Genomic DNA, 11839 nt, shown 5'->3' with positions numbered 1-11839 from the left:
TGGACATCCTTTAGCGTTTATACTGACAACTGGCTACGAACAGATATGGCTGCGAAGAACGTCTGTTTCTTGTTAACATGTTCATGACCTTAAAACCCAGTTCACCCCAAGGCTATGTAACCTATTTTACTTGTCATGCAACATGTGATTCTGTTAACGTCATTATAGGTAGGGCTCGGCTCAAAGGTTAGAAATATCATTAACAAACACATTAACGGGAGGAATGGGCTGTGCTATTACCATCCTAAGCAACCTTGTACTTAGCTGTTTTTATTTCGGGATGATGGGGTTTTCAGTTAAAGACAAAGAACAAATCTACCAGACGCACAGAACGAGAAACAAAACCTACAAAATTGATATCTAACCCTGCATCTGCTTGGAGATTGATGTGTGAACAAAGGACAGAAAGAAATGCCAGGTGCATTTCAAATTTCATCTCTATCAGTAAAAGAACTAGTTTTGTATAAAAGCGCGCTGTTTTGAAATAACCCCTATGAGGTAATGCATTTTATTTCACCGGCCAATCAGACAGCAGTTCACAACAGGGAGTGGTGTTGTAGCGTGGTGCGGGCGGTGTTCTTAACACTGACGCTAAGACTTCGCTCATTCAGTTGGACGGTCTCCCAAGAAACAAGCATGACGCAGGCATTTCAAGACTTCTTGAAGACGGTGGTCATCGCCAAAGGTAGACAACGTTAGCAATTGCTATGTCAAAGCCTGGTCTAAGGTATATCATGTATATAAGGCCATAACAATTTCTGGCCCTGGCCCAGGCTTTCGTGGAAAACAGGACTTCCTGTCGCCATGTTGTACTTCTACATGCACTTGAGAAACCCTTGAATGAGGGTAGCATAACATTCAGGTCACGATTCACATTGTCTCACCACCGACACTGTAGAGAAGATAAATTGTATGATGTAAAGCTCCCTCGTAGATATAGATTAAAAATTCATCGCTTGCCGATTCGAAGTCAAACATCTGTTCTCAGTCATTGTAAAAAAATATCCATCTTAATGTTCATATCCACTGCTTCCGTGTTTGCCTAAAGATAGCCATTTGCAATTTGTCAGGCAACGACGTTCATTCTAGTTTACATGCCAATTATTTCTAGACAGCGAGAGAAGCTACAACTGATCTTGTTTGATTGGAAACTTGTAATAGGGTCACCAGCAAAGATTGCAGTTTCTTTAATCATCGCCAGACGGCGCTCTTTATTAGCACAACTTGTCATGTACATGTACTACATTTTCAGCATCCTTGATGCAAATATGATATTCTATGCAGTCAAGCACTGCTTTTTGTTTGTTCCAACTTGTTTAAAAAATTGTAGTTAGAGTATTTTACACAAGAAAATCACAAAGCAAATCACACACAATGGATTGAAAAACTTCTTTAAAACTAGACCCTAAATAAATTTGAATAATGATCTCTATGCAGATGACTTGGATTTTGGGAAGGTGGTGACGCTCACCTGTACCGAGACTGTTGATGTGACACCGGAAGTGTACTGGTCGGCATTTGATGACTACTTCCGGTTGCAGTCATATGTTGGGATGCACGAAAATACCAAAACAATCAAGGGTAATGTTTTCCATTACAGTTGTCGTCATCACTAGGCAATAACTGTATTTGATGACGCCTCTGGAGCTTGGTGCAGATTCTTGCATTACTCGTATAACGCTATCATCATGATTCCGTCGAATGCCATAATTCCACCGGTAAAAGATGTACAAATGCAAAATCAGGGATCCTGAGGCGTCTACACTTCAGATATCTAACGTTCGGTCTTCAGGACAATTTTGAGAAGGCATCTATAACAATGTTGTTTTATTATGTGGCGGCATTATGGCACCTGGTGGAAATAAGCTTAAGAAAGTTAACATTAGATCTAACAGGGGCTAGTTTGTTAACGTTATTGGCATTTAGACGTTTTTTTCCTGTTTGTATCATGCAAGTTTACATAACAAGTAGAAATTATTGGCACGTGACATCAGACTTCGTCATGCTATGGTGTATTCAAAGTAGTAACAAGCTGGCATACAATGTTTTCTCTAGACAATTCATTGATATTTTCTGGCTTTACGTTAAAAAAAATTCTGTCGACATTTCTAAGGTGATGGCGGTGTAGGAACGGTCATAGAGTTCGACTTCATGGGCGGGAAGACAAAAGAAGAACTTGTGGAGAAAGATGACGCCACAAAGACTTGGACCATCGAAATGCTGGGCTCCAACCCCATGTTTACTAGCTACAAAGCTACGGTCAAGGTAGAGTTGTTTTAAACAATCTAACACAAATTCAAAACTCCAAATGTAACGTGGACTGTCTTCGAACTCTTGTTTTTGCAGATTTTATTTTGTGTATGCATGTATTTGAAAAGAAAGAGAAGCTACATGAAATAGTGGCTAAGTTTTGTATATTTGAAGGTGGAGGAGGACACAAAAGAAACAGCCAAAGTGACCATGACAGTTGTAGCGACGTCTGCCATCGAAGATGCTGAGAAAAGAAAGTCACAACTTGCCTTCACCAAGTACATGTTGCGCAACCGCATCACAGAGGTAATTGTATTATTAGTCTTCCTTAAGTAACTATAGAAAAAAATTCTAGTATTGGGCATGTGAATATCCAATAATAGTCGAAGAACGACGTGAATTCTGACACAGTAACATGAGTTGATGTACTAGTATTTCTCTAGCTCGTCTGTAGAAATGATTATGCTTTAAAGAACTACCCACAACAAGTACAATGTAACGTTACGCCGTTATGATGTCAGCAGGCGACAACGTGAGTCTTCTGTAAATGGTACGATTTCTTCTACCTTCTCCCAGGTTCTCTGCCTCCTTGCAGACAATGGCGGCAACGTCTTAGACTTCGAGATCGACGTGGACTGCACCTTTAAGAAGATGTGGGACGCCGTGGACGACTGGAGCGGCTGCTCCTGGGTGTGCCAGGCCACGGGCGCAGAGGCCTGCCCCCTACCGGAGAAGCACGACCTGCGCAGGAAGGTGTTCTTCGGCGACAGGGCCCTGGACGAACGCCTGGTGACCGTGACTGACAACCCACCCAGCCTGACCTATGAACTCGGGAAGAGTGACGTCATGAAGACGCTGTTTTACCGCGGAAAGGTGCGCCTGAAATTGTGTGACCATGTATGGCCATCATCTGTTTGGACAAATCACTCTAAGTTCAATTCTTGCTAAGCCTTGATCGCAATACCTTTACTGATGTTGAGTGCTATAATTATCGAGTCATATTTATCGTGCATAAAAGTTGTTAATCGTCCAGGATTGCTGTAGCTGTTAACTTGCAAAAGAATTTAATATACCGTGAATCGCTAACTGTAATTCTGTTATGGTTCTCTAGGTGGCGCTGGAGAAGATCAGTGACCAGAAGACAAAGGTCAAGTACACCGCTATCTTCCTGCCGCAGGCTGGAGTCGACGCCAAGGCCGGCATCAAGCCGCTCATGGATTATCGTCTGCAGTTTATCAAGAACAAATTCCAGGAAAAATAGAAATGATAGATTTACCGAAATCTAGAAACCAATAACGTTACGGTTATATTTTTTAACCTCCTTGGTTATACATTATACTCCAACCAGATGTTGGGAGGTAAAATCGATTCGTTTTTCCTAGCTACTCGTTTCTGTAGGGAGTTTGTAACAGAAAAGGACAGTCATAAAAACGTAATGATCTTGCCTCATAACATGTGCTTGGAGATTAATGCCTACCCAGTAACGATAGTTGGGCAGCGCTTGAACCCACTGTTACATAGTTGGCAATAAATGCAGCACACTGAGAGTGTTAAAAAGGCTATAAGCCCCGCTCCTGAGACGTCACCAAAAAGCATACCTATGATTTTAGTAACTTGCTCAAAACGGACATGTGATGTTGTCATGAATCGCTGTCATGATGTTAAATGCTACCCACAGGGACAGGGTGCTCAATAAAGAAACCGCACATGCAGATCTTCCGAATGTCTGTTGTAGTTATTTATTGCATTTTAATTTTACCTCTGTTGGGGATTAAGGTTACTAGTATTTGGTCCATGGTTGGCCCATTGAAGGAATCCTTACATAGGTGGGAATGAACATTTATAATTGTTTTTGTTCAGAATAATTGTAATTATGCCTTCTAGTCTACTATATCTCCGCGACTCAACCTCTGCTGAGAGTAAGTCTTTCTGGGCAGTAATTAATCATGCTTGTCCTCGCCCATTATTCTTATGATATTGTATAGAATTTTCAGGTCTATAATTTCAACAGCGATCAAACGCTGCTACTGTTCAACATGTGGCCGTGCATTGTTGTACGGAGCTGACAATCTCTGACAGATCCGTTTTAGTCCTCAGGGGGAGGGGGGCTATTTTACGACTCCCGTAACTGTACAAGGCACCTGTCCTACTTTATTTTACATCAACTGAGAAGAAATTTATGATAGATGCAAAATTATCTTATCATAATAAAAACTTTTAACATCAGGAAAAGATAATTTCTTTTAGGAGAGGCCAACAAAAAAAAATTAACGGGCGAAGAAAATTCAAAATTTGTTGTTGCAAATCTTTTCACCGTCTTTCTCTGATCTAGTAGTAATTTCCCGGGCATGCAAATCAAATGTGTCAAATCAAGGGCGTTATATAACGTCCTTGGTCAAATGTAGGTCGGTGACCAAAAGGCTGTTGACTAGGTACTAGGTCGGTGTCAAATGTAGGTCGGTGACCACAAGGCTGTTGACTAGGTACTAGGTATATAGGGCGGTAATGTTGGATAAAGGGACAATTATGAGAGTCACGAGACGTTACCTTGTGATTACACTGTATGCATGTACTGGTTTCTTTGTCTTCGGTGTCAGGAGATCATACAGACGATCATACAGATAATACTAACGCCATTGTTGTCAAAGTGATTTATCCTTGAGCATAGTGCGTCGCCATTAATTTTTCTCCACCTCCAGCTAAAAGCCACGCCCCCTGAGCATACATGGCGTCAAGTGAATCGATACATTGTAAGAACATGACAACACTCATTATGTACTTTATCCAACCCTGTAATTATTGTCATTATCTTAACAAACATGCTTGCCTTGACGTCATTCCGCGTGGCTGAATTTCTCCAGGCTGTCTTCACGGGTTTAAAAGCAAAATTTCTTTCTGGGCAGTATAATGAATATAGAATTTGTTCAGGTCTAGAAACAATCTGAATATTTATTTACAAACAGCGATCAAACACTGCTACACTTCAGCATGTGGCCGTTCATTGTGCTTAACCGAAGCAAGACCGTCTCTCTTACAGAATGAACTTAATTGCATGACATTTGTACATGGTACGCATGTAAGGCAAAAAGGATACATCAATGAATACAATGATACTTGTCTAACTCTGAGGTCCATGACTACAAGGATATAGCGTATTGACATATTGTGATATACAACTTAAGGTTTTAGTTTGTTACAATGCGTTCTCTCTCTTTTTAGAGCGTTACAAAGTATTGACCTAAAGTACGTAGACATGGAGTCGGGACATGAAGTCTGGACATGTTTAGTCCTCAGGGACAGGGGGAGGGGTCTATTTTACGACTCCCGTAACTGTACAAGGCACCTGTCCTACTTTATTTTACTTTTACTGAAGAGAAATTCACGATGGATGCAAACTGTTTATCATAATCAAGACCTTCAACATCAGGAAAAGATTGTATAGTTATTTTAAGGGCGAAGAAAATCCACATTTTGTTGTTTCAAATCTTTTCCCGTCCTTTTCTTGTTTCTATCCCGTATAGCAATCTCTCAGGCATGAAAACCAAATGTGTCAAATCTAGGTCAGTGACCAGAAGACTGTTGACTAGGTACTAGGTATAACGTTATAGGACAGTAATGTTGGACAGAGGGACAGTAATGTTTCTTTGTCTTCGGTGTCAGGAGATCAGACAGGCCATTAATACTGACGCCATTGTTGCCATAGTAATTCCTCATTAATTGTGTCGCCGCAAGCTTTTTCTCACATCTCTTTACACAGTAATACACGGGCCGATTTTATAATGAATATCAGCGTGAGGATCTAGGTAGGTGAGTGGCCAACATAAAACGTTAACTGGTCATCCAAAACTGAAAGACTGTTCTAGTGATCTAGTGGTTCTTGAACCTTTCTGCCGTTAACTCTCTTCACTAGTACTGTCTGAACATCTGGGATCCTGTAACCTAGTTCGTCAGGTGTCTGATAAGACTAAGATTAAAAATGGCGTCTTATGTACATGTACCTTGTGTCGAAATACTAGCTATCTAATTTAGAGTTTCTGTCCGAGAGACTAACTTTTTTCAGGAGACTCGCTCAAGGAAATGTATCTATCATTTTTCATGTTGAACGTTTGCATGTTATTCTATTTGTAGGTTAAAAAAAACAGAGACAGAGATTTATTTGTAAGAGTACCAAGAACCTTTATTTAAAAGCTCAAAGTATTTCAACTCTTTTACATTTCAACCATAAACGCATCCTAGAATGGCAAAATGTGTTGGATTCAATGAATAGTTTCAAGTTTTTGACTCCCAGGTAGAGAGTCTGAATCAAAAGTGGTGGATACAAACTGGCATCATCAGAGAATACAAGGTAATTTGTCGGAGGGTGTAACGTTATGGTAGAAATGCATTCTAGCCGCTCACAGAACGGTGGAGAACGCCTTTTGCTGCTCCTGAAGGCCGATCTCGGTTTTGGAGCCGGTGACTTCCAGCTGACGGAACACGAACATCGGCATGTTGTTCTTCAGGCCAGCTTCGATGGGCTTTGCGAAGGTGAAGTTGGTCTGCACCGTGGCACGGTAGCGCCCGCCGCTGCTGGTGCTACAAACGGAGTAAAACAAAACACCCTTAAGCCGCTAAAAAAATCACGGGTCTTAGTGGCAAGTGTGCAGATGTTGACACACTGGCAGCACCAAATCCGCAGGTGTTTTTTAGCACCTTTAGACAGATTAGCCGCGAGGCTCGGCGGGCGTCACTCCACCGTCATGGGGGAAGGGGCATGGCGAGTATCGAACTCAGGACCTACTGATTCTGATTCCAACGCTCTAGCCGTTGCGCCACACAGACACCCCTTTGACATACTTAAGCCACTGCAATCAGGAAAAACGTTTGAATTACATCCCATCCTTGCTTGAAACGCATTCCTGTGATTTTCATGAGTTACAAATTACCATTCAGTCATACACATATATTCAGGTAGAAGTGAACTCTCAATGAACTGAACTATTCGTAGTCTAGACTAGACCAGGAACATGAAAAACTCGCCAACTTTCACGAACGCAATTTATTTCAGGAACTCATTGACTGTCATATACCTTCAAATGAAACAAACAAGAAATGTGATTATTACCACAAACGTTCTCATTTTTGAGATTACATAACATTGCCGGATTGTTCAAGCTTTGTCTCAAACATTGGAGACTGAACGCAAGAAATACAATCATCGTATGTATTTGAAAAAAAAAAAACGTCTTGTCCCTCTTGTGTAGTTTTTTTTCCTTTTCTTTTTGATTTTGTTATACCCCCATAAAAACGGGTTGGTTGATTAGATTAGATTGTACAAGAGAACAAGTCATTTCATCTCTTACCGGTAGCTCCAGTGCACGGACTCGACGAGCTTGTCATCGGACGTGCACATCAGCTTGGACACGCTCCTGTCCAGACCGGTCAGCGCGTTGGTCATCACCGGACTATCGTCGGGGAAACCGCTGCCCACCAGCTGAAACACGTGTACGTGGAGACATTCAATTATTTCCTTCTTGGTGATTTTGCATAGGCCTCGCTACCCTGACCCGTAGATGTTTGAGGTCTGTCAAGAACGCTAAGTCAACTACCTATCTATCATCAATGGTGACTTGATCAACTTCAAAATGACGTTTTTTGACAATCCAAGGTACCAAGAAGGAGTTAACTAAATCTGCCCACCTTCTTACACCCCCTTATAATGTTAGGCTTAGGTCCCATTTCCGAAACGGGGCCCGACCGGGATGTTTGCGGAAACGGTAATGAAATTGTTTACCAAGGAATCATGCTCCTGACTTTTTTTAAAATTCTGTATGTTTAAATTCTGTATGTTGTCTTATCATATTTTTCGTTTCGGAAAGCTACCCCGCCGGGTACCGGGTTGGGAACTGGAACCATAGGCCTAGCGCCTTACTGTGTTTAATTTCACTGGCGCGTGACAAAGGTATATTGCATTGACTCAGTTGAACTTCATGATCAGAGTACTAAATTTTGTAGTTAGCATATATAGATCGACCTACATGAAACTCTCCCTGGATCTTGCCGCCGCTGTAGGAGTAGTTGTAGGTGGCAGTCAGCACGGCCCCGTCCTCGAAGTTGAAACTGCGATGCATTTGATACCTGAAGTACAGAAACAAGCCAAGCTTACAAAACTTTACCGATTACTTTAAAGTTTGTATACGTATCAACAGCACGCAACATACGTATACAGAGCGCCTGGAAAAAAGTGCAATAAGATAGTTGAAATGGTGAAACAAATGAAAATTTGAAACGTAATGGTATAAAATAGTCACATCGTGGCGAATACTAGACATAAAGAGGATAGGAACCTACCCGCCGTTGTTCACGGCTGCCTGGAAAGGCGACGCGCCGTCAGGGAAGGGTAGGTACTGGTAGTGGCCGTACCCCAGATGCGGGCCCACCAGCAGGGGGGAAACGCACAGAGCTCCTTTGGTGGACTTCACGTTTACGGCCAGCGATCCCTGTGCAGGATAATGTTTCAGGATGAGACTAACAAACTTGTTTCAAGATTAACCGTAAAAATGGTTCAACATTTCAAGATTGACCATCAAATATATTTTCAAATTCGGCGGTACGCTTTCTTCAATTTCTCGTGTGCATTGTGGACTTCAAGTTTTTTATTCAGACATCGTAAAGCAGGCACTTGACTGAGATTCAAAGGCCAAATCCACTAAAAATAAGAAAATCAGCGAGATATTCAAAACAAAAGGTTTATACACTTACATCCTTTGGGTTGCCACTCCCACCGCCCACCATGTCGAACTCCATACCGTTGATGGAGCCGTAGATGTGCAAGTCGAGGTTTGTCGGGACAGACTGCAAATAAGAAAAAAATCTAACGTTATTCGTTATTACAAAGCCAAAACTTTGCATGCAAAGAAATAGAAGAGCCTGCAAACTTCGGGAACCTGCCAATGGATGGAAATGAGTCGGCCAAAGTTTCAGAGTCAGAAAAGACGAGCCGGCACTCAGGTTAAAAAAAGGTGACTACGCGCATAGAGATTACGGTCGGAGATTATGCATGGACAATCAGAAAGCCAACAAAATGGCACAAAATACAGGGCTAATAAAACAAAGCCACAAGCGGCTTTACTGGAAAAATGCGAACATTTGTTCCACCCGATCTACTCGGCTCAGTCCGGTTCACTCCCCGAAGATCGAGGTTCGCACCAGAAGACAGCATACTCGGACTCAACTGAAAATTGCTTTGAGAAAATATGATGAGGAGTTCACAAAGTATAGATGTAAGCAACGGTTAAATCTTAAGGCAACCACTAAGAAGTCAGTAAAAGGCCTTACCATGATTGCGTCGATTTGGTCTTGAGATGAGACGAGACAAACTCGGATGTCGGCTCAAATGAAGAGTGAGTATCAACCCTGAAGACGCTCTATTTGTACATTTTGACTCCAAAAGTGGGAGGAGCTTTCTGTATAAAGACATATAATTATCTGACAATGCCCTTTGATCAAAAATATGACAATTAATCAATCATAAAGCGACCTAGAGAAAAACGCCTGCAGAACTATTCCCAAGAACAATACCCTTCTGTACCATAAGGAATGTAAAAATTACCAGTCAATGACCCTAGTCTCTTCCCATGCGCGCTCAATGCCCCTACCTCAGTTTAAAGCAATGTTTTAAACATTATTTTCAATACAAGAAGAGAAACTTCACATTGCTGTAAGTTAGAATTTCCTTACAAAGACAAATGGAATCCTACATGATATTGAGAACTACTGAGACCGTTGCCCTTAGCTAAAAGTCTGTCTACATGTCATCGTGTAGTCCAACAAAAGTGCTTGCGTTTCCAACAAACTAAGATTATTAAATATTTGAGTTAATGGCAGCCATGTGGCGAAAGCTAGCACTCACTATGTGAAGTTCATAGGAGACCACAATGCAGCTGAAATTATGAATTATTTTTGGCATATTTGCAGTACAATGTAAATAGATATTGTAAGTTCATGTTCATAAAATTTCGGGCCCAAAACCAGCTTTATGGAGGGCGGGTGACGCTGCACTTGTGCGAAAATTCGTGATATGCGAGTGCTTTCATTGGCATCAAGTAAAATTTACTCCTGTATTAAAAATCTAGAAGGGAACTGTTGATAATAGGCACATAATCAGTCTTCTACCAATATTGCAGCACGACGTTCATGAATGAAGGGTTTCTCTTTTCCTTACAGTACTCAAGAAACATTTTATGAGCTGCTCATTGAATTATCATATTGTCTATCAAGGATGTAGATTTGTAAACATCAATTGAGCTCGGATCATGCAGCTTTACGAAAATCTGTGTCAATAACGAAACTGTTTATTTTCTAAAATGAAAATTCGAGTAAGATCATGCTTAGTACGTGATATCATTTTTTCAGAATGTCGAATAACGCTTAACAGCACTTGGATGAAAAGCCATACTTTGTTGTACATATCTTTCTCTATTTCAATCTTATTAGTAATCTTCTTGGCATGAAAGCCAAATGTAAGCCAGTGGCCAGGCGACTGTTGACATGATATTTAGGATAGTAGGCTAAAGGGACAGTCACAGGACAGTCATGGGACTCGGCTTTTGTTAAAGGTGTAATTAGGCAATTAAAGAAAATTAGTGATGACGCCATTGTTGCCATAGTGATCCATCCTTTAATGTGTTGCCTCAAGACGTTCGTTACAGATAGATAGATACGGGTACATATACATATATATATATATAGAGAGAGAGAGGATGTAGATTTGCAAACATCAATTGAGCTCGGATCATGGAGCTTTACGAAAATCTGTGTCAATAACGAAACTGTTTATTTTCTAAAAAAATGCGAGTAAGATCATGCTGAGTACGTGATATCATTTTTTCAGAATGTCGAATAATGCTTAGCAGCACTTGGATGAAAAGCCATACTTTGTTGTACATATTTTTCTCTATTTCAATCTTATTAGTAATCTTCTTGGCATGAAAGCCAAATGTAAGCCAGTGGCCAGGCGACTGTTGACATGATATTTAGGATAGTAGGCTAAAGGGACAGTCACAGGACAGTCATGGGACTCGGCTTTTGTTAAAGGTGTAATTAGGCAATTAAAGAAAATTAGTGATGACGCCATTGTTGCCATAGTGATCCATCCTTCAATGTGTTGCCTCAAGACGTTTGTTACAGATAGATAGATACGGGTACATATATATATATTGAGAGAGAGAGAGAGAGAGCGGCAGAGAGAGAGACGGAGAGATCGGGGACAAAGACAGAAAAACAGACAGAGAGATTGTATATGTTACTGTATATGTTATATGTTATATGATACTGTATGTGTTAGTATGTAGCAAGGTGTTTTAGAGGGGGGAAAGGGACGATGTCTTGTTTTGTCTACATTTGTTCATACATAGACACTTATAGAGAAACCATCTACTGCCTCCTGATTTGTTTATTTTCCTTCTGTTGTTCATTTTACTTATTAATCTTTTTTATGTTTATTATTATGTTTTTAAGTGCAAATAATCCAACAAACGCTCCACATGGTTTTGTGAACCATCAAAAGTGAAGAAAGTTGAAACAGACAAGAATTGTACATTGACTGTTC

At 40.8% G+C, this 11839-nt stretch overlaps 2 protein-coding genes across 2 annotated transcripts; one reads left to right on the top strand and one right to left on the bottom strand.

The window, feature by feature from the left end:
- The first annotated feature begins 504 nt into the window (after positions 1-504).
- On the top strand, positions 505-3969 carry LOC118412232. The gene is made up of 6 exons (XM_035814952.1): positions 505-685; positions 1438-1581; positions 2114-2265; positions 2425-2556; positions 2827-3123; positions 3362-3969. The coding sequence occupies exons 1-6, from the start codon at positions 637-639 to the stop codon at positions 3509-3511; spliced, it is 924 nt and encodes a 307-aa protein (XP_035670845.1). The 5' UTR covers positions 505-636; the 3' UTR covers positions 3512-3969.
- A 2432-nt stretch (positions 3970-6401) lies between these two features.
- LOC118410725 (red fluorescent protein drFP583-like) lies at positions 6402-9710 on the bottom strand. The gene is made up of 6 exons (XM_035812496.1): positions 9568-9710; positions 8992-9084; positions 8581-8729; positions 8268-8367; positions 7593-7723; positions 6402-6825 (listed from the first exon to the last, which is right to left on the bottom strand). The coding sequence occupies exons 1-6, from the start codon at positions 9568-9570 to the stop codon at positions 6645-6647; spliced, it is 657 nt and encodes a 218-aa protein (XP_035668389.1). The 5' UTR covers positions 9571-9710; the 3' UTR covers positions 6402-6644.
- Positions 9711-11839: the final 2129 nt, after the last annotated feature.

Source organism: Branchiostoma floridae, chromosome 3 (assembly GCF_000003815.2).
Source record: "Branchiostoma floridae strain S238N-H82 chromosome 3, Bfl_VNyyK, whole genome shotgun sequence".
Taxonomy (NCBI): domain Eukaryota; kingdom Metazoa; phylum Chordata; class Leptocardii; order Amphioxiformes; family Branchiostomatidae; genus Branchiostoma; species Branchiostoma floridae.
The sequence above is the reverse complement of the archived record's forward strand: the minus strand, read 5'-3'. Positions and strand labels throughout refer to the sequence as shown.